General features: G+C 40.7%; 1 protein-coding gene across 1 annotated transcript in view; it reads left to right on the top strand.

Moving 5' to 3' along the window:
- LOC124789312 (protein fem-1 homolog A) overlaps window positions 1–23,101 on the top strand; it is a 63,250-nt gene extending 40,149 nt beyond the window's left edge. The window contains exons 4-5 of the mRNA XM_047256626.1: window positions 16,172–16,297; window positions 18,248–23,101. Coding sequence (XP_047112582.1) covers window positions 16,172–16,297; window positions 18,248–18,472 — 351 coding nt within the window. The 3' untranslated portion in view covers window positions 18,473–23,101. The remainder of the gene's footprint in view (window positions 1–16,171; window positions 16,298–18,247) is intronic.
- The last annotated feature ends 83 nt before the right edge of the window (window positions 23,102–23,184 follow it).

The following is a 23,184-nucleotide window of genomic DNA, read 5'->3' as shown; positions in this document are numbered from 1 at the left end:
CCTCCCCACACTCATTCTAGTTATCACCCAAGATGTTATCATTGTTCCCCTCCAATCTTTCCATAGTGCCGTGCTTGGGCAACTGTTAAACAAACTGCAATAGATTCTAGGGTGCAGGTCATACGTAACAACACTGACTAATACATAAATAAAAGATCGCAGTCACTATTCAGTCCAGTTCTCAAACTTTTTTTCGTGTCATTACTATCTGCACAGCGGGTCTTGCCGCTATTATTTATTTTTACGATAAAACAATTACACTTAGTTTGATATGTTTTATTTCATTTCTTAGACACGTAATTTTGGTTTAATTTTCTTTCTTGTTTCATCTGAATGTCACCATCTTGCTCCAAAGCTGACTAAAAAATGGTAATTTCTTTATTCGGTATTCTAATAAGTGAAAAGCAACCACATTTCTCCTTGTAGCCCACTTGGTACATCGTTAAAGTCTCTAATAACCAAATAAAGCATTGGATTGAGTTCAAAATCAAGTATGTTTTGAAGGACTACATTTTTGCCTTTCAATACTGCCTTTACTTAAAAAGCACCCCAAATATTTGTATACAGTATCCATACTTGTATAAGATCTTTTGTCACAAACACGTTGAAATACAGCAAGAGCTTATAAGATGATGAAAGTTCATGCTATGTCCTCTTGTATTTCACAAAATTATAAAATTTTAGGCAGAGCAATAGATTGTAGACTGTGGTGGAAGATAGTTCATATTTTCTCATGTATCCCATGCATTAGTGCCACACAAGTCAAATATTAAATGATTGTTCAAGCAGGGTTGTTTGAGCAGGGCCAATACGGTATCGAGTGCTACAGCGTATTGGGAAATCTCAAGCATGTTCTAGCACAAGTATCATCTGCGCAACCTACCATTCCATATTCTTCATACTAAATCTGCACGTGATGTCAGTAGCCAAAGCTTCATCTGTGACTGTAAAATGACCCTTATGTCAATCTATTAAACAACATAAAAATGTTGAGCTCAGCAACAATAGTTTCATCTGGGAATATAAGACAACCCTATATTTTTCAACTGACGATTTGGGAAATACTTCGTCTTATAATCAAGTAAATATGTTAGTATTTATATTACCAGCAGAGCGGTGCTCCTTTTGAAGATGTTGACCGAATGCTGTCTTATTGTTCGGATTAGCATGCTCATTATAATAGGTGATAAAATTTCTAGCACTCTGGCCTATGTAGAAGGACTCACAAGAACCACTTTGTAGATGATATACCCCAAGGAACTAAGTTTTTTTCTCATTTATGCAAGTATGTATGCTAGTATTTTAGATATGCCAACCTCTTTGTTTAGAAATAATGAAAGTGGTACGGATAACAGGGCCTAAGTATTGCAGCAGTTACATTGTAAACAGCAACATTTATTTTGTGTGATACAGATTGAATTACTGAGGTGAACTTCCTTTGTAATTAGTTGCTATTAAGGCCTTGTTATTAAGATTTTAAAACTTAAGAAGCGAAATCCACCTGTGCTCCAGTTCTACAAGTATAATGGAAAAAATCCCCTGATATCACTGTCTTTGTCATTGTTGTCATTTAATGAAGTTTTGTCTCCCCCACTGAATGTTCCGAAAGAGCTTCATTCTGCCATGCTTTTTCCATGACACTCTTCATTTGTTCGACAGCTTTCTTCCAATCTTCAGAACTGACGTTTCTGACAGCTTCTCTTGTGAGTGCTTCGACTGCAGACAGGGTACGTTTATTGTTATTTCTGGCAATGTAATGTTTAATTTGGGCCCATGTTAACTCTATTGGGTTGAAATGACAGTAGTAAGGTAGTAGCCTAACAACTGTATGCCCATGTTTTTTTGCCAGTTTGTCAATTTCGTATAGCTGCAACTGTGGCTTATGAAGATAGATTTTTTTTCTCGTAAGCTCCACATTTTAAGGTCATCACTTATCGACATTATGACACTGAAATCAATCAATCATTTCCTCCTTTTAGTTTGATATTGCAGATGCCTTGTCAACAGGTGAACTGTAAGGAGTATTATGTAAATTGTTGATGGTTTTTTCAAGATTTTCTTTTAGTGAATCTTTGAATGATTTTTTAAAGGTAACGTGCATCATTTCTTCATGTAACATGGTCCATTTATTCATGATAGTCTCCTGTTTTCTTTGATTTAAAAATCAAGTGACTGGGAGGAAACCTTGCAGTGTGCCTGCATAAAGAAGAGTAAGTCTGCACCCCTTGCAACAAGGCATTGCCATTGTTCCTGTAGCTGTGTGTCATCTGTTCAGCCCTGCCTGACAACGTGACCAGAATTGACGTACGTTTCATCAAGCCACACCACTCCATCGATACTTATGCTACAGATGTCCCTTAAAAATTGGTATCACCAGGCAGCTATATCCTCTCTCTCTCCATTAACACATTACAGCCACAGAAGTGTCCATAGTGAAAGTCTTAAGTTGTGTGAAACTGCTGCCAAGGATGTGCAACTGCCTTGAAAAACTACTGATTCCTTAACAACAGAAACAATCAGTTTTGACAATATAATTTAATTGGATGGATAACAAATCTACTCACCAAGCGGTAGCAGAAATCACAAATAAAAGACGATTGTAATTAGGCAAGCTTTTGCAGCCAGTGGCTCCTTCTTCGTGCAGAAGAATTGAAGGTGAAGGTAGAGGGTGAAGGAAAAGGACTGGAGAGGTTTAGGAAAAGGGATAGATTTTTGGAAAGTCACTCAGAACTGCAGGACAGCGGAGACTTACCACACAGGATGAGAAACTTTCTTTCTCATACCAGCAACAACCGTTATGCCAGACGGCCATTGCTGTGGCTGGGTAGTGCTCACAAGGCAAGCCTCTGATTGTTGTGGGTAGTACCAGGGCGAATGTTTGGTACATGAAACGTGTTACTGTCTGACCTCTCTTCTACGGCTGTGTGTCTTCTTAGGAATAGTTCTGTCTCAGTTCCTCTTTCTGCCTTCCCGCCTTTTCCCCCTTGGCTACCCCGTGGGGGGAGGACCAGGCCTGCTGGCATGGGACAAAACCCTGGTCTGTGCAAGGACTGATGGGGAGACTTTTGCCACCACCAAACCTCTTTTTTGTGTGGAACACGTTGAGGACAAGTTTGGTGAAGTTGAGACCTTAAACAAGATGATATCTGTCTCCGTCCTTATAAAGACAACTACTGGCTGCCAGTCGGCCTCCCTCTGGGCTTGCAATCACTTAGGTGACATCCTAGTGAATATTACACCTCACAAGTCTCTGAATATGACACAGGGCATGATTTTCCGTAGGGATCTTTTCCTACAGTTCAGTTTAGGGCTAATCTGGAACGACGGGGCATTCGTTTCATCTGGTGTGTCCAGAGGGGCCCTAAGGATTATTGCATAGACTCTGGCACTTTCATCGTGGCCTTTGAGGAGGATACCCTGCCCAAGAAGATTGAGGTGATGGTATACAGATGGGACGTGAAACCATTCATTCCATCTCCCATGCATTGCTTCCATTGCCTCATGCTCAGCCGCATGTCCTCATGATGCTATGCCACCCCCATGTGTGATGACTGTGGCTACCCTCTTCATGTGGGAAACTCTTGCACCCCACTGCCTGGTCTACATTCTCCTTACTCACTGGAGTGTCCAGTGTATACAAAGGAAAAAAAAAAAAAAAAAAGAGTCCAGGAAATAAAGATGCTTGGCCATCTCAGCTACATTGAGGCCGGGAAGAAGTTTGACAGACTTCACCAAGTGACTCTCTCATCTACCTCTGCCTCAGTTACATCTTCCCCTCCTCCCCCATCCTTTCCCACTTCCCTTTCCCCCCTGCACCCCCAGTAGCTCCTGTCCCTTCCCCTCAAGGAACCCCTCCCTCCTCGCCCTCCTTCCCCTCCCACCTACCCCTTCTTCCGCCCCTCCTCCTCCTCCTCCTCCTCCTCCTCCTCCTCCTCCTCCTTGGCCGCAAAAGTAATCCTCTTCTCTGTCTCTTGCTAAGAATGGGGCCCTCTCTTGGAACACCCCTCATTGGCATTCTCAAGATAGGAAGCCTGCAACCTCATGTCGGCCAAGAAACCTACGCTCTTGAGTGCCCCAAAGTCACTTGCTCTCTGTCCAGTCCGGACATGGCTGCTGTCTATTCCCACCGAGGTAGGAGGAGAAGATGAAGAAGAAGAAGCGGAAATCCAAGGACGAGGCTTTTCCAACATCCCAGGGGGCTTCACCCCCTCTTTCTCAGTTCAAATCAGACCCAGTTTTTATGGATGACACCCCATTCTTGTCAGTAACGACTATTGTCTCAGTGGCATGACCTCCCCTCGGATTTTTTGTGTCTACCCTTGAGTCGCCACATGATAATCTTGTGGACTTGCAACAGATATTACCATCACATACTGCAAATACAACAACTTGTTTCCCCTTAGTCTGCATTCTGTCTTGCTCTTCAAGAAATGCACTTCCTTAATGACCACTCTCAAACGTTTCTTGGTTATTGGGCGAATGTGCCAACCTCAAGATAGCATCTGGAGTTGTCTGCACTTTGGTTCCCACTGATGTCACTAGCGACTGGATCCCCCTTCGTACCAACCCGGAAGCAATAGTGGTACAAGTGCAAATGATCCCAGCAGTCACCAATTGCAGTGTCTATCTCCCTCCAGGTAGGCCACTTCTGTATGTTGAACTGCCTAATTTAATATAGCAACTGCCACACCCGTATCTCCTCCTCAGGGACTTCAATGCACAACATTTCCTGTGGGAAGGGGGGGGGGGGGGGTTAGCAGTCTTCTAATTGGCCAGGGTCTCATCCTACAGGGTGTTCTGTGTACTGATCCATCAGCCCTTGCAGAACACCTCACGACACACTTTGCGAAAACATCAGTGTCCTCTTCCTATCCTGCTACGTTTCTCTGGCAGAAATGATGAGTTGATGAAACCCCCCTTTGTTTTCAAACCCCATCAAGCTGAAGTCTGTAATGAACCCTTCACTGAGTGGGAATTCTTGCAGGCTGTTACTTCTTCAAATGACACGGCCCCAGGCCTGGATTCCATCCACAACCAGGTGATCCAACACTCGGACATTACCCAGTGGCAACATATACTCAGGGTCTTGAAGCGCATTTGGCTCATGGGTGTCTTTCCCTCACCACAGTGAGACAGCATAGTCATCCCCGTACTTAAGCCCAGGAAGAACTCAATGTCTCTTGGCAGCTGTTGACCGAGTAGCCAGTTGCCTGACCAGTGTATTTTGTAAACCACTTGAGAGGATGGTTAGCTTCTGGTTATGTTGTGTACTTGAATCTCGGGCCATTTTGTCCCCATATCAGTTTGGCTTCCAGGAAGGACGATATACAACTGACCATTTACTCAGATTGGAAACAGCTATCTGTTAGGCTTTTTCTAAATGCCAACATATTGTCGTGGCCTTCTTTAACCTGTATAAGGCTTGGCACTGTCACATTTTAGTTATCCTCCATGACTGGGGCTTTCGTGGCCTCCTCCTGATATTTATCCATGAGGTATAATCCCATCGGCTCTTCCAAGTTAGCACTTCACACAGCACTCCTCGGATCCAGGAGAACAGTATCCCACAGGGTCTGTGTTAAGTGTCACACACTTCCTTATCGCCATCAATGGGCGTGTAAACCTTTGATGGGCCTCTGGTTGCCCCAGCATTGAATGTTGACGATTTTTGCATCTGGTGCAGCTCCCACTCTGTAGCACCTTGTGAATGCCAGCTCCAAGACCTCTCTGTGGACCCTTTCTCGTGGCTTCTAATTTTCTCCTTCCAAAACGTGGGTTACGCATTTTTGCCATCGACCCACAGTATACCCCGATCCGGAGATTTAATTACCGCATTTTCTCGAATCTATGCTGCACTCGAATCTAAGCCGCACCTGAAAAATGAGACTTGAAATCAAGGAAAAAAACATTTCCCGAATCTAAGCCACACCTGAAATTTGAGACTCGAAATTCAAGGGGAGAGAAAAATTTTAGGCCGCTCCTCCAAATCTAAACAAAGTTGGTCCATTGTAATATGAGACACAATTTAGGTCGAATGAATGACGATACAGCTACAGTAGTTTGGTTCGAGCCGTAAGCTTAGTAGTTAGGCTTTACCAGGTAGCCATTGCTATGCATCAGGCGCTCCGTCTGTATTTATACGGGTACCCTTCCTTTTTCACGTGCTTTGTCTGGTTTGAATCGATTGCGTATTTTTCTTTGATCTGATAAGTGCCGTTCCCTTTCTTATAGGTGTTTACATCACTCTAAGCTGAAAATGCATTACTGTACTGTGTCATGCATTGTTTGTCGCATTCTGATAGTGCGTGTTTACGACCTGTTGCCGCTCGCAGCAAGGCTTGTTTTTGTGCGCACCACCACCACTTCCAATTAAAAAAAAGAAAAAAAGAGAGGAATCGTCTCATTAGTGAAACAATGGCAAGAGACTGCTATTTGTTGTTACACTGCTGCTTTATTTGATAATAATCAACAAGAACCAAATAATAGACTGCGTGTGATAGATGATGTTGTGAAAGAGAGTTTAGCGAAAATTTTTCTTAGTTTGAAAATCTTTGCAGACGTCTCTTTAGTACATTACATTCTGCACAGAAATTAATCATCTTAGATTTAAAAATCTAGTCAGTTGTCGTGCTTCATTTCTGACTGTATCACCATTCGACGTAAGAATAATATGAATATAAATATGGCATGATATGTATATTCTCCCGCACTTGCTGTTGTCTCACTCTTGTTTCGTAGTTTATTAGGCAGACAGGATGTAAACGAGATAGTAGCAAACATGAACAAATACACGGCAAAATGTTTATATTCGTGTTATTCTTATGGTGAAGAGAATACTGCATGTGATTCACAATTCATAAAAGTTCCTATTAACAACCATCTCTTGTCACAAGTAGGAAAAAATTCAGAACGTAGAGTTGGCCATATTGACAAACATCCCAAGCAGTCTTGCCAGTCAGATTTTCATAGTACATTGAAAGGCTGCTACATTCGTAGATGAACAACACGGAATTTGTATTTACTTCGTTGGATACTGTATGAAAATGCAGTGGTCAAAACTCGGGGCAGAGAAAAAAATCTCGTCTTCCACCTTAATTTATTTACTGACGCAGAGGTTCTGGCGCCAGTATTTATCTTTGTGCCTGCAAAGCATGCCCCTGTAGCGCTACACATATTCAACAGCAGAAGTTAATTGTGGCGGCACCTACCACATTTTACAGAACTTCCGCTTACTTTGCACTCGATTCTAAGCTGCAAGCAGTTTTTTGGATAGAAAAACTGGAAAAAAAGTGCAGCTTAGATTTGAGTAAATACGGTAGGTAACAAACACCTAGTTGTTGTAGCACAGTCCAATTTCTTGGGCCTTCTTTTTTATAAAAAGCTGACGTGGCTGCCCCATGTTCGCCACCCGAAGACTGCCTGCATGCAGAAGCTTAATGATGCCCTCTGCCTCCTGGCACACACTCTTCTCCATATTTACCATGCTCCGGTCTTGTCCAGATTCAATTATAATTGTCAGGGTTTGGGCTCAGCGACTACTTTGAGTCTGAAACTACTCAACTCTGTTAACCATTATGGAGTGCATCTGGTTATTGGTACTCTTGGCACTAGTCCTGTTGACAGGCTCCTTGCCAAAGTGGAGATTCCCCCCTTTAAAAAAAAAAAAAAAAAAAAAAACAATGGAGCCAACTCTTGGTTTCTTGTTGTTGTTGTGGTCTTCAGTCCTGAGACTGGTTTGATGCAGCTCTCCATGCTACTCTATCCTGTGCAAGCTTCATCATCTCCCAGTACCTACTGCAACCTACATACTTCTAAATCTGTTTAGTGTATTCATCTCTTGGTCTCCCTGTACGATTTTTACCCTCCACGCTGCCCTCCAATACTGAATTGGTGATCCCTTGATGCCTCAGAACATGTCCTACCAACCGATCCCTTCTTCTAGTCAAGTTGTGCCACAAACTCCTCTTCTCCCCAATCCTATTCAGTAGCTCCTCATTAGTTATATGATCTACCCATCTAATCTTCAGCATTCTTCTGTAGCACCACATTTCAAAAGCTTCTATTCTAGTCTTTTCCAAACTATTTATCGTCCATATTTCACTTCCATACATGGCTACACTCCATACAAATACTTTCAGAAACGACTTCCTGACATTTAAGTCTATACTCGATGTTACCAAAATTCTCTTCTTCAGAAACGCTTTCCTTGCCATTGCCAGTCTACATTTGATATCCTCTCTACTTCGACCATCATCAGTTATTTTGCTCCCCAGATAGCTAAACTCCTTTACTACTTTAAGTGTTTCGTTTCCTAATCTAATTCCCTCAGCATCACCCGACTTAATTCGACTACATTCCATTATCCTCGTTTTGCTTTTGTTGTTGTTCATCTTATATCCTCCTTTCATGACACTGTCCATTCCATTCAACTGCTCTTCCAAGTCCTTTGCTGTCTCTGACAGAATTACAATGTCATCGGCAAACCTCAAAGTTTTTATTTCTTCTCCATGGATTTTAATACCTACTCCAAATTTTTCTTTTGTTTCCTTTACTGCTTGCTCAATATACAGATTGAACAACATCGGGGAGAGGCTACAACCCTGTCTTACTCCTTTCCCAACCACTGCTTCCCTTTCATGTCCCTCGACTCTTATAACTGCCATCTGGTTTCTGTACAAATTGTAAATAGCCTTTCGCTCCCTGTATTTTACCCCTGCCACCTTTAGAATTTGAAAAAGAGTATTCCAGTCAACATTGTCAAAAGCTTTCTCTAAGTCTACAAATGCTAGAAACGTAGGTTTGCCTTTCCTTAATCTAGCTTCTAAGATAAGTCGTAGGGTCAGTATTGCCTCACGTGTTCCAATATTTCTACGGAATCCAAGCTGATCTTCCCCGAGGTCGGCTTCTACCAGTTTTTCCATTCGTCTGTAGAGAATACGCATTATTATTTTGCAGCTGTGACTTATTAAACTGATAGTTCGGTAATTTTCACATCTGTCAGCACCTGCTTTCTTTGGGATTGGAATTGTTATATTCTTCTTGAAGTCTGAGGGTATTTCGCCTGTCTTGTACATCTTGCTCACCAGATGGTAGAGTTTTGTCAGGACCTTCTCTCCTACGGCCGTCAGTAGTTCTAATGGAATGTTGTCTACTCCCGGGGCCTTGTTTCAACTCAGGTCTTTCAGTGCTCTGTCAAACTCTTCACACAGTATCGTATCTCCCATTTCATCTTCATCTACATCCTCTTCCATTTCCATAATATTGACCTCAAGTACATTGCCCTTGTATAGACCCTCTATATACTCCCTCCACCTTTCTGCTTTCCCTTCTTTGCTTAGAACTGGGTTTCCATCTGAGCTCTTGATATTCATACAAGTGATTCTCTTTCCTCCAAAGGTCTCTCTAATTTTCCTGTAGGCAGTATCTATCTTACCCCTATTGAGATAAGCCTCTACATCCTTACATTTGTCCTCTAGCCATTCCTGCTTAGCCATTTTGCACTTCCTGTCTAACTCATTTTTGAGACGTTTGTATTCCTTTTTGCCTGCTTCATTTACTGCATTTTTATATTTTCTCCTTTCATCAGTTAAATTCAATATTTCTTCTGTTACCCAAGGATTTCTACTAGCCCTCATCTTTTTACCTACTAGGTCCTCTGCTGCCTTCACTACTTCATCTCTCAAAGCTACCCATTCTTCTTCTACTGTATTTCTTTCCCCCATTCCTGTCAATTGTTCCCTTATGCTCTCCCTGAAACTCTGTACAACCTCTGGTTTAGTCAGTTTATCCAGGTCCCATCTCCTTAAATTCCCACCTTTTTGCAGTTTCTTCAGTTTTAATCTACAGTTCATAACCAATAGATTGTGATCAGAGTCCACATCTGCCCCTGGAAATGTCTTACAATTTAAAACCTGGTTCCTAAATCTCTGTCTTACCATTATATAATCTATCTGATACCTTCTAGTATCTCCAGGATTCTTCCATGTATATAACCTTCTTTCATGATTCTTGAACCAAGTGTTACCTATGATTAAATTATGCTCTGTGCAAAACTCTACAAGGCGACTTCCTCTTTCATTTCTTAGCCCCAATCCATATTCACCTACTATGTTTCCTTCTCTCCCTTTTCCTACTCTCGAATTCCAGTCACCCATGACTGTTAAATTTTCGTCTTCCTTCATTATCTGAATAATTTCTTTTATCTCATCATACATTTCTTCAATTTCTTCATCATCTGCAGAGCTAGTTGGCATATAAACTTCTACTACTGTAGTAGGCGTGGGCTTCGTGTCTATCTTGGCCACAATAATGCGTTCACTATGCTGTTTGTAGTAGCTTACCCGCAAACCTATTTTGTTATTCATTATTAATCCTACTCCTGCATTACCCCTATTTGATTTTGTATTTATAACCGTGTATTCACCTGACCAAAAGTCTTGTTCCTCCTGCCACCAAACTTCGCTAATTCCCACTATATCTAACTTTAACCTATCCATTTCCCTTTTTAAATTTTCTAATCTACCTGCCCGGCTAAGGGATCTGACGTTCCACGCTCCGATCCGTAGAATGCCAGTTTTCTTTCTCCTGATAACGACGTCCTCCTGAGTAGTCCCCGCCCGGATGATCCGAATGGGGGACTATTTTACCTCCAGAATATTTTACCCAAGAGGACGCCATCATCATTTAACCATACAGTAAAGCTGCATGCCCTCGGGAAAAATTACGGCCGTAGTTTCCCCTTGCTTTCAGCCGTTCGCAGTACCAGCGCAGCAAGGCCGTTTTGGTTAGTGTTACAAGGCCAGATCAGTCAATCATCCAGACTGTTTCCCCTGAAACTACTGAAAAGGCTGCTGCCGCTATTCAGGAACCACACGTGTGTCTGGCCTCTCAACAGATACCCCTCCGTTGTGGTTGCACCTACGGTACGACCACAACGGAGGGGTTTCTTATGCAGTCGCTATTTGACGATTCCCTGACCATCCCGTGTACCCCATCCTCTTTGCAAATGAGGGATGTCTCCCTCCTGACACCTGCCCTCAGGTGGAATTGCCAGTTGGAATCCTTCTCACTTCCTTCTGTCAGGATCTCCATCTCCACTCGCTGGAATGTACCCCATTGCCCCATGTATTTCCTCTTCTCTTCCTCATCCCCCAACCCCCTGGATGGTGGATAGACCATGGATTAGGACCAACCTGTTCCATGGTCCTAAGGTATCTGTTGCCCCTTTGATATTCCAGTGTCTTGTACATTCCATCCTTGAAGAGTTCCAGGGTACTACCATCATTTGCACTGGTAGTTCTAAAACGATAGATAAGGTGGGATATGCTTTTACATCTCCTACTGGCATGGAACATCATTTACTGCCGGAATCATGTGGTGTGTTCACTGCAGAGATGCTAGTCATTAGCAGGGCCCTCCATTTTGTTACTCAGGCCTTCCTCCACATTGCTTTAATATGTACGTACTCAATGAGCAGCCTGCAGGCTATAGACCAATGCTACTCTTGTCATCCTTTGGTGTCTGCTGTCCCTGACCTCCTCTCTGCCCTTGGCTATGCCACCTGCTCAGTTGTCTTTCTGTGGGTCCCAAGTGATATGGGCATCCCAAGGAATCAGGTGGCTGACAGGTGAGCTAGACAGGCCGATACTTTCCCTATTCCCTTTCATGATTCCAGGTGCAGATATGCGGATACACATCAAATTTCTCTTTGTGCAAAAGTGAAATGCCATCTGGTACACTACTGCTCTCAGCAATGAACTCTGCACAATCAAGGAGACTACTGCAGTTTGGTGCTCTTCCTTCCACTTCTCTCGGAAGGAGTCCATTGTCTTATGCCATCTATGCATCAGTCATACTAGACTCATCCATTGTTTTCTCTTGCATAACGAGCCACTCCCACACTGTGGCTGTGGAGCCAGGCTGACTGTATCCCATATATTGGTGGAATGTCTCCTTCGTACTAAGTATAGCCTTCCAGATTCCTTGTCTCTAATATTTGCTGTTGATTCACAGATATTTGAACTGGTTCTCAAGTTTCCTATGTGAAATTGGTTTTTATTTTCAGTTATAAGGTTTTCTTTACTACTGGAGCAGGGGCAGGGTGGTTGTGGTTGGAGCCTCTCTTCGTGTTTTCTGGCTTGGGACCCATGACTGAGTCCCCTTGTAAAGATCGCTTTTTTATCCCTCTGTTTTTCCAATTTTTAGATTTGGCCTCCCCTTTTATGCCTCCCACTGTGCGTGTCTTTTTAGCTTCTTCGCTTTATAGTTTTGACCCCCCTTACTGGATCCACCCACTTTTAGCGAGCTCTTCTATCTTACACATGTACCTATGTACCTTTTGAATCGCAGGGAAACTGAATACCATTATTTAGATTGTGATGAGATTTCAGTACCAGATTTTAAACTGTCAGATGTTTCCAGGGGCGGATGTGGACTCTGACCATAATAAAATTTATTGGTTTTCAACTATAGATTAAAACTAAAGAAACTGTTAAAAGGTAGGAAATTAAGGAGATGGGACCTGGGTAAGTTGAAAGAACCAGAGGTTGTTGCAAGTGTGAGACAGAACATTACGGAGCCATTGACTCAAATAGGGGAAAGGAATAAAATAGAAGACGAGTGGATCATTTTGAGAGATGAAATAGTAAATCCAGCAGAGAATCAAGTAGGTAAAAAGGCAAGGCCTAGTAGAAATCCTTGGATGTAACAGGAGATATTGAATTTGACTGATGGAAGGAGAAAATATAAAAATGCAGCAAATGAAGCAGACGAAAGGGAATACAGACATTTAAAAAATAATATTGACAGAAGGTGCAAAAGGCTAAGCAGGACTGCTGGAGGACAGATGCAAGGCTATATATGCATATATAACTAGGTGAAAGATAGTTACTGCATAGAGGAAAATTAAAGAGACCTTTGGAGAAAAGAGGAGCAACTGTAGGAATATGAAGAGCTCATATAAAAACCACTTGAATGCAATCTTATAGAAAGAGGAGAGGATATAGACAAAGATGAGATAGGAGATATGATACTGCAAGAAGAATACGACAGAGCACTGAAAGAGCAAAGTGGAAACAAGGTCCACAATATTATGTCAGAACTTCTGATACTTTCAGGAGAGCTAATCATTACAAAACTATTCCACCTGATGTGCAAGATGTATAGGACAAGCAAACCTCAGACTTTAAGAAGAATGTAATAATTCCAATTAAGGGACACACTGACAGGAGTGAATATTACCATACTGTCAGTCTAATAAGTAATGACTTCAAAATACTGATACTAATTGTTTTCAGAAGAATGCAAAAGCTGGTAGAAGCTGACCTCAAGGAAGATCAGTTTGGATTCTGGAGAAATGCAGGAACGCATAAGGTATATGTCCCTGCAAGAAGATAAGGAAAGGCAATACTACATTTATAGCATGTGTAGACTTCAGTAAAGCTTTTGATAATGTTGGCTGGAATACACTATTTGAAATTTTGAAGGTAGCAGTAGTGAAGTATAGGGATTGAAAGATTATTTACAAATTTTACAGAAGCTAGACGGCAGTTGTAAGAGTTGAGGGGCATGAAATGGAAGCAGTTGTCGAGAACAGATCGAGGGGATTGTAACCTATGTCCAGTGTTACTCAATCTGTACATTGAGCAACCAGTAAAGGAAACTAAAGAAAAATTTGGAGAAGGAATTAAAGTTCAGGGAGAAGAAATAAAAACTTTGAGGTTTGCAAATGATGATGTAAATCTGTCAGAGATAGCAAAGGACTTAGAAGAGTAATTGAATGGGGCGGACAGTGTCTTGAAAGCAGGATATAAGGTAAGCATCAACAAAAGGTAAACAAGGGTAAGGGAGTGAAGTAGAATTAAATCATGTGATACTGAGAGAATTAGATTAGGAAATGAGAAACTAAAAGTAGTATGTGAGTTTTGATATTTGGGCAACAAAATAATTGATGATGACTGAAGTAGACAGGATATAAAATTTACACTGGTGATGGCAAGAAAAATGTTTCTGAAGAGAAATTTGTTAACATCAAATATTGATGTAAATGTTAGGAAGTCTTTCAGAAGGTATTTGTCTGGAGTGTAGCCTTGTATGAAGTGAGACATGGATGATAAACAGTCCAGACAAGAAGAGAACAGAAGTGTTTCAAAAGAATTCTGAAGATTGGATGGGTAGACCATGCAAGTAATGATGAGGCGCTCGATAGAAGTGGGGAGAAAAGAAATTTTTGGCACAGCTTGGCTAAAAGAAGGGACCAGTTGATAGGACACATTCTGAAACATCGAGGGGTCATAAGCTTAGTATTGAAGGGAGTGTGTGTGGGGAGGGGGCTTGTGTAGAGAGAGAGAAAGAGAGAGAGAGAGAGAGAGAGAGAGAGAGAGAGACCAAAGGACGAATACAGTAAAGAGATTCAGATGGATGTAGGCTGCAATTGCTATTTGGAGATGCAGAGGCTTGCACAGGATGGAATAACATAAGCCCACAACATGTCATCTTTCTTGGTAGGTAGTATTTTAATAGTTTTGGAGAAATTCCATTTGTTGTTGATGCACTACATATATCACTAAGGACAGAACAGATCAGCTGTCAGAATTTGTTTTTAGCTCCAAGAGAGCAAGTATATTAGGAAAGCTTTCACCTTTCTATGTACAAAGAAGAACCTTAAAGGCAGTGAAATAGATGTGAATTGGAGTTTTGCTAAGGGGAGCTACCGCATCGGGTCAAACTGGTGTAAACTGTGAACTAACACTAATTTTGTTAATAAATGTTAGTGTGGAGGGATGACTTCCAGGAACTTAACTTGATTTAGGCACTGGTGAATTAAAGGACAAATATAGGAGGTTGATGTATGTTAAAAGGCATGGTGAATGTGTGATATTCAATTTTCTCATTCTTTCCAGTATTATTGAACCAAGCTGTATCTGCTTAAAAATGCGGTCCTAAAGAGCCACACCATCTGAAGTTGGGATTCATCAGTTTACTTGTAGAAGAAAATGATCAAGGAAATTAGAGAGATCAAGAATGTGTCATGTATTGAAGCAAATAAGAGGAGCAGACAAAAGAAACAGGTCCATTATTGTGTCTGTAGCAGGTTTCCAAGGCTGTCAAACCACCCAACCTGAGTTTTATGTAATGAAATTTCTATGGGCGCTTTAGACTAGGGTTTTAAATTAATGTATTCTGTATTCCCCTCTGCTCTGGTTGAGGCTGCCATTCGTGACTCCAGACTATATGGCAGATTGCAATAAGGTGTGTTTTTCCCACTACAGTCAACCATATGATCCATGCTAACTTCACATGTTTATCATTTTTACTCTGTTTACCTGATATTTATAGAACTGCCCTTTATTTATACCAGAAGTGATTTAGGAGGAGCACAATAATCATGAATATGATGACAAGATTTACCTGGTTTTTCCCTGGAGAAGTGTAGTGTTTTATTTTCTTACCACCATGTATGTTCCCATCACAGTATGAAGGAATACAATTTGTGGATGGTTAATAACATAAAGTCATTTAGGATAATTAAAACCACTTGTAGTAAGTTTCTTTTTCTGCATTTGGAAATGTGCAGATAGTTTCACGTAGCACCCTCACAAATTGATTTTCATGTATTTGCTTATAAACTGTACATATATATATATATATGTGTGTGTGTGTGTTTTACTGCTGCATGCTGTAATTAATTGCTGTGATCTGCAGTGAATTAAATTCAGTGTAAGTCAGGAATGTACCTGTAATTCTGTGTTTGTCCTCTTCAGAGAAATTTGACATTTTTCTTGTCACTCAAAAACCAGGAGCCTTATTTTCGGCTGGCCGGAGTGGCCGAGTGGTTCTGGGCGCTACAGTCTGGAACCGCGCAGCCGCTACGGTCGCAGGTTCGAATCCTGCCTCGAGCATGGGTGTGTGTGTTGTCCTTAGGTTAGTTAGGTTTAAGTAGTTCTAAGTTCCAGGGGACTGATGACCTCAGAAGTTGAGTCCCATAGTGCTCAGAGCCATTTGAACCTTATTTTCACCTTATCGTACTAGCTTTTAATTAGTCAATAGTGTGTTACTGTATATTCCATAAAAATACACTCTAGATAATTTTGTGTGATTTTGTATTATTTTTAATTGGTGTTCATAGTGTATGTATACTGTTCTTGAAAGGGTTCCGATCATCTGTTTTCAGATGATATTTCCTAATATGGAAGTTATACGACTTCTTCTTGATTGTGGTGCACCAGTGAATGCAAGAAATGAATCACGATCAACACCACTTCATGTAGCAGCAAATCCATATAATTTCTACAGCCCAGTAAGTTGATGCTTTGTATTGCATATCATCATACTATAAGTCGAACTATCAATGCAATAAATAATGAATTTCAAATGAACAATGGAAAATATTATGAAAAGGATACTTGCTACACATCATACAGTGGAGATGCTGAGTCGCAGATAGGTGCAATAGAAGACTGTCACAGAATATGCTTTTGGGCAACACACACACACACACACACACACACACACACACACACACACACACAGTCACAGTCACACACACAGTCACACATGCAAATGCAGCCCACACACACATGACCACAGTCTCTGGCAAGTGAAGCCACACTACAAGCAGCAGCAACAGCGCATGATGGAAGAGGCAACTGGCTGGGAGAGGGATAGCACCATAGGGGTTGGGGACAGTGATGTGCTGCTGGGGAGCATGCAGGGATGAGGTGGGGAGAGGATAGGGCAGCTAGGTGCAGTCGGGAAGTTAGACAGAGGGTGGCGGGGAGGGGGCGTACCGGAAAAGAATTAAAAAGACTTGGTGCATTGGTGGAATAGAGGGTTGTGTAGTGCTGGAATGGAGACAGGGGAGGGACTACATGAGTGAGGACAATGAATAATGACGGTTGAGGCCAAGAGGGTTATGAGAACATAGGATATATTGCAGGGAGAGTTCCCATCTGCACAATTCAGAAAAGCTGTTGTTGGTGGGAAGGATACACATGGCACAGTCTGTGAAGCAGTCATCGAATTGAAGAATTTTGTGTTGGGCAGCGTGGTCCAGTCATTTCTTGGCCATAGTTTGTCGGTGGCCATTCATGCAGACAGTTTGTTGATTGTCATGCCCACATAGAATGCAGCACAGGGGTTGCAGCTTAGCTTGTAGATCATGTGATTGGTTTCACAGGTAGCCCTGCCGTTGATGGGATAGGTGATGTTTGTGACCAGACTGGAGTAGGTGGTGGTGGGAGGATGTATGGGACATGTCTTGGATCTAGGTCTGTTACAGGGATATGAGCTAAGGGGTTGGAGTAGGGGCTGTGTAGGGATGGACGAGTATATTGTTTAGGTTTGGTGGACAGTGGAATACCGCTGTGGGAGGGGTGGGAAGAATAGTGGGCGGGACAAGAGGTAGTCAAAACCCTGGCAGAGAATGTAATTCAGTTGCTATAGTCCTGTTTGGTACTGAATTACGAGGGGAATGCTCCTCTGTGGCTGGACAATGAGACTTTGGGAGGTGGTGGGTGACTAGAAAGACAAGGCACAGGAGATATTTTTTGTTCAAGGTTGGGAGGATAATTATGGTCTGTAGAGGCCTCAGTTAGACCCTCGGTATATTTTGAGAGTGATCGCTCCTCACTGCAGGTGCAACGACCAAGGGTGGCTAGGCTTTATGGAAGGGACTTTTTGGTATGGAACTGGTGGCAGCTATCAGAGTGGGGGTACTGCTGGTGGTTAGTAGGTTTGATATGGACAGAAGTACTGATTTAGCCATCTTTGAGGTGGAGGTCAACATCTAGAAAGGTGCCTTGTTAGGCTGAGTAGGACGAGGTGAAGTGAATGAAGGAGAAGCTGTTAAGATTCTGGTGGAAAGTGGATTGCGTGTCCTCACCCTCGATCCAGTTCGCAAAGGTGTCATCAGTGAATCTGAACCAGGTGAGGGAATTAGGATTCTGGGTGTTTTGGAATGATTCCTCTAGATGGCCCATGAATAGGCTGGCATTGCATAGCGCCATGCGGGTGCCCCTAGCTGTACCCCAGATTTGTTTGTAGATAATGCCTTCAAAGTTTATTTTGTGACAGCCTTTTTGTTGTGCCTATCTGCGACTCAGCATCTCCACTATATGGTGAGTAGCAACTGTGCTTTTCATAATTTCAAATGAATTCTGGGTATAAAATTTAATTGTATGTTCATAATGCGTGATAAGTTTTCTAGCTCTTTGTGTACTATCTAACTACTATAATATTTTATTTGCAGCTTGTACAGCTTCTGTTGGACCATGGAGCACATTTGGACACACCAAATAGAGCTGGTGACTCTCCTGCTGTTTTTGTGGCTGTGAATCCTCTGAACAACGTTCATTTGGTGAACTATATCACATTGCGTTGTATGGCAGCTACAGCTGTTGCAAAGTACAAAATTCCTTACAAAGGACAGATACCAGTCACTCTGGTTGACTTCGTTCGATTTCATGAACCTTGAAATGATTTACGTAGGCATGGTTTACCTAGAAACTTGAAATTTCTCAGATGCAGTGCTTTCACTTAAGAGCAGTTGCTTTGCAGATTGTGTGTGTGTGTGTGTGTGTGTGTGTGTGTGTGTGTGTGTGTGTGTGTGTGTGTGTGTGTGTGTTTAATTGGATTATGTTAGTGTGGTGCTAATGTCACCTGACTTACAAAGGCTACAAATGGCTAATGGCTCACATTGTGTTTACAATATGACACTGTGCATTAATCTTCATGCTTAGTTTCTAGTTAAAGTAATGGTCTGAGCTTTCAGTTATTGCTGTTAGCAAACAGCCTTATTATCAGAAACAAAAGTTGTAAAATTTAGTGTGGTAAGGGTTATTAACCCAAGACTTCTATGTGATATGCCGATTTCAGGTTTCTTTTATTAGGTAGAGTGGTCTGCACAACTGTTAACATGAGGGTGTCGTAGTATGTAGGTACTGAATCTAAGTGCAGTACATGTGCCATTTGCTCATGACTACCACTCTGTGCACAGTGAAACCACATTCTTCATATTGAATAAGTGTGGTTTTATATACTGTACATATATGCTAGTATTTAGTCACAGGACAGAAACTTATTTAATAAGTTTTTTGAAAGATTGAATCAGAGCTGCAATACTCAATGTAAAGCTGGTAATTTTGAAAAGAACACGAGTGTGAACAGTGTCATTTCTGTTACTTTTGGCTGTCTTGTCAGTGTATCAATTTTCTGGTTTGGAGATTTGGTTACAAACATTTAGCAATTAATTATTATGAAAATATGAATATACATGGTTTTTATTTTTATTTTGTTTGAATGAGGCATTGTTCCTACTCACCATTAATATTTCAGGAACTGGTAAAAATGAAATACATTATGCATGTACCTGAAAAGCTAACTATTTTGTAGAAATTGATGAATGAAATAATTTGTGAATTTCACAAGTTGAATTTTTTAATCTGTCATTCGCTCGTTTACCAGAGTACTGTTGTTTTTACATGTCTACCAATATAGCAGAATGTTAATTTGTTATTCAGTTACATTCTTTCAGAAAATGTTTAATTTTGATCACTGATGAGTTCTAGGTCACATATAAATGTAATAATACAGATAGACAGATAGTGAGAGATTTGCTTTATTTGGAAGCAGTACTTGCCTATATAATATTATATGCTTTTGCATTTTCACTTGTGTGTTAAGTTGTTTAATTTAATTTGATTTAATCTCGAATGATTTATTGTTTGTGGTTAGTTCAGTGATATTATGAGTAACAATGTGATGTTTATGTGTCTACTTGTTTTCTTTTACCGTTTTTTTATCTCAGCCTTTCTTGCCTCCTGTCCATGCCCATGTCTCTGGCATATTTTAGTATAAAGTAGAGGTTTTCACATTAAACATATATTTACTGAGTGGAAACAATAATTAGTGGAGATGTGTATAATTTTTGCATTGTGTTCTCTAGGAATCTGAATTACTGTGCAACGTCAATAAATTACACAAAGCAGTTATGGTGTATCCTTAAGCCCTGATGGACCTAGGCAAACAGTATTAGCAATTGAATGTGTTATTTGAAGGCAGAGTAGATATATGCAGCTAGAAACACAAAAGAAATGTAATAATTGAAAAGTTATTTGCAGTAACTGAATACAGCTAATTATTTAGTTTCATTTTTTGTTAAATAGGTTTTTATGTTGTTTTGTTTACTTATTGCTTTTACTACTCCTTTTTATTCCACTACAGACCATTTGTAGTTTGCAATAATCTATCTTAGGCATTAAGAACAGACTGTTTTGTAATAATTATATTTCATGTCACTGCAAACAGTTTTCTGCTCCATTCATAACTGGCAGATATTTTGTGTTGGCACTGAAGCCTTAGAAATAGCCATACATAGTGACTCATTATGGATATGTTAAATGCCTTAAAAATCAGATGCTTCTCAGTGAAATTACTCATTCACCTCAATTGCCTAAAATGAGAAGAAATCAGTGGACAGCACCAACTGCTGTGTCATGTCAGCTGATAGGAATATAAAATATTATCTGTAATTACCAGTGGCATGTATAGGGACCAGAAAAATTCGCATTTTGTGATAAATGCGAAATAGATACAAATTCTGCCTCAAAATGCAAAAACACAATTATTTAATAGACACTATTTCATAGCAAATTGTATCCGTATGAACTATTTTATCAGAGATAGTTTGAAATAGCTTTATTTTCTGCATATAAATATCAAAATCCAATTTTCAGTTACTGGTATTGTACATCATCTGGCGAAGCCCAGTTTGGGAAGATAAAAGTGCATAAGAAGGTGTTTGCAAAGTAAGAAGTGTAAGAGTGCAACAGTGTAATAATGCGCACAGTGATCTGGCACCATGCCAATTCTGGATGATTGAGTGGTCTATTGAAGATACACACTACGTAATGCAACATACTAGTACTCAGCTGTGGCACCTAGCATTTTACAACAACACAAAAATGCATATGTTTGCTTGTTATCCAAAGCTCAAAAGATGGTTATAATGTAGAAACTCAAACATTACTAGAAGTCGGGCCTGAACTACTTCGTTAGCAATTCAGTCCTAACCTCGACAAGCAATTGTGCATAGCCATCCCAGAATGCCTTGCATCATGCATTGCTCGTGGTTTTCTTTCCTTATTTTGAAAAAGTGAAGCAACTAATCCTGGTCTATCACAGATTTCAATTATTACCATTACAACACCAGAAGAGATCAGCGATCTGTGTAACAATGTGTCATTCCTGCTTTAGGCTGCTACCCTGCTAAACGGAGGTGGGGCTTGTTTCCCTGCGCCTCTCCCCTTCTGTCTGGCACAAAATTCTAGTTTGTTTACATTTGTGGCTATCTACCACTATAGCCAATAATGCCCGCACTCTGCGCTGTAGGAACTGGAAAACGAAATCTATAACTTTTTTTGACTGCGGCAAAATCCTTCCCTTACCATAAAAATAGAATTACCGTACATTCAGTTCTACTTCTATGCAAAATACCTTGTCAGTTCAATTTGTAGTGTTGTCAAGAGTGGGTCTCACAGCTATGAATGCCCAGTGGAAGTTGAAGTCAGTAGTCTGCAGATTTTGTAATCATTGAATTAGGCAGGAAAAGACAAGTAATGTCCAGAAACCCCTTAATTTGGTGACACATTCAGTTCACTGGCAGCAAAATGCTGCTGCTCTTCAACAGAACTATCATTCCTCAAAGCTTAAATACTGCCAAATCAAGAAAACAAAGGCCACTTTGGAACAAAAAGGTGTTGAACATTTTTGCAGGAGCAAACAATCTAATCAAAAAGTTCCCACTCGGCACTTTTTTAATAGTAAACTCCAAAGAAATTAGGCTTTATTCCTCTTCACTAACGTAGCGAGATAACCTTTCAAATTAGTGCATCTAATCATTTAAAAACACAAAAAATAGATGCAAATTTTGCCACAAATAGATGCAGATTTTGTCAAAAATAGATGCTACATTTTCTGGTCCCTAGGCACGTAAATACAAATCTTTATGCATTGAGCTGTCCTCTTGCCAACCACCTTGCCCTAAAGTGTTACGTATTCTCATCACTTATAAAGAAATTCAGTCAAAATATTTGAATATTGAAATGTGTAACTGGCTAGTATGTCCCTTACTTCCTGATCGCTGAGTTTCAGCTTTTGCGTCTACATTGTAACTAGAGATGTATATACTCTTTCTAGGAATAATATTACTATGGATGTCTTTTCATCTTGAGGCTCATCAGTATTTGAAACTGATAAGAGTTTGCAAATCATCCTCACTGACCACTAATGAATTTATGCAGATAATCAGTTTTCTGCTGTTTGTGTGACAGTTTCTGGAAAAGCGATAGCAAAACCTTGCCTGGGTGAACATATAATGGAAAAGTTTACTGTTGTATCCATTTCCAACAGCCTACACCGCAAGTATACAGTGGAAATGCATATTATGAATGCATTTTATTAAAAGGAAAATTCAGCTGAGAATAATGTAAACCTACAAAAAGACAAAGTGGCCACTCAGCAAGTGAAATTTGATAGGCACATGTCTATCGGCAGTACTTACCTCTTGAAAACAAGTACTCACCAGCCATTCTCTCCCCTTGCAAGTTTGTTATGAATAAGTGTTGTTGTAATTAGGACTATGTTGCAACAATACAAATTTCAAAGACTTAGTGTTCAAATTTAGCAGACACCCATGAAAAATAACTAGCAAGCTTAAGGTCCCAATTTACCAGATCCAACATCATAAACAGGTCCCATGTGTTATTAGTTCTTAAGACAGAAAGAGGCTTGGGACTTAACACTGGACAATGACTCACAATTTAGCTATGTAGATCTGTATACTGCCATTTTCGGTGCCCATTTTAATAGGTTTACTTATCTTGAGTACTCTATATAACTATGATGTGACCAGTGCAGCAGAGGAGGATAATTAGCAAAGGACGAAACAAGAAGATTAAGCAAAGCTAATCTGATAAAAATACTTAAAATAAGTGAAAGGCAATGGCATTCTTATAGAGGATTGGTGCAAAGTGCACAAAACACATAACAGTAAATGGTTAACACCAACTTTCAAGTTCTTGCTCTTTCTCTGGTAGGAGGACTCTTCCCCCCCCCCCCCCCCCCCCCCCACACACACACACACACACACACACACACACACACACACACACACACACACACACACAC

The sequence above is a fragment of the Schistocerca piceifrons genome, chromosome 3, assembly GCF_021461385.2.
Source record: "Schistocerca piceifrons isolate TAMUIC-IGC-003096 chromosome 3, iqSchPice1.1, whole genome shotgun sequence".
NCBI classification, from domain to species: Eukaryota; Metazoa; Arthropoda; class Insecta; order Orthoptera; family Acrididae; genus Schistocerca; species Schistocerca piceifrons.
The sequence above is the reverse complement of the archived record's forward strand: the minus strand, read 5'-3'. Positions and strand labels throughout refer to the sequence as shown.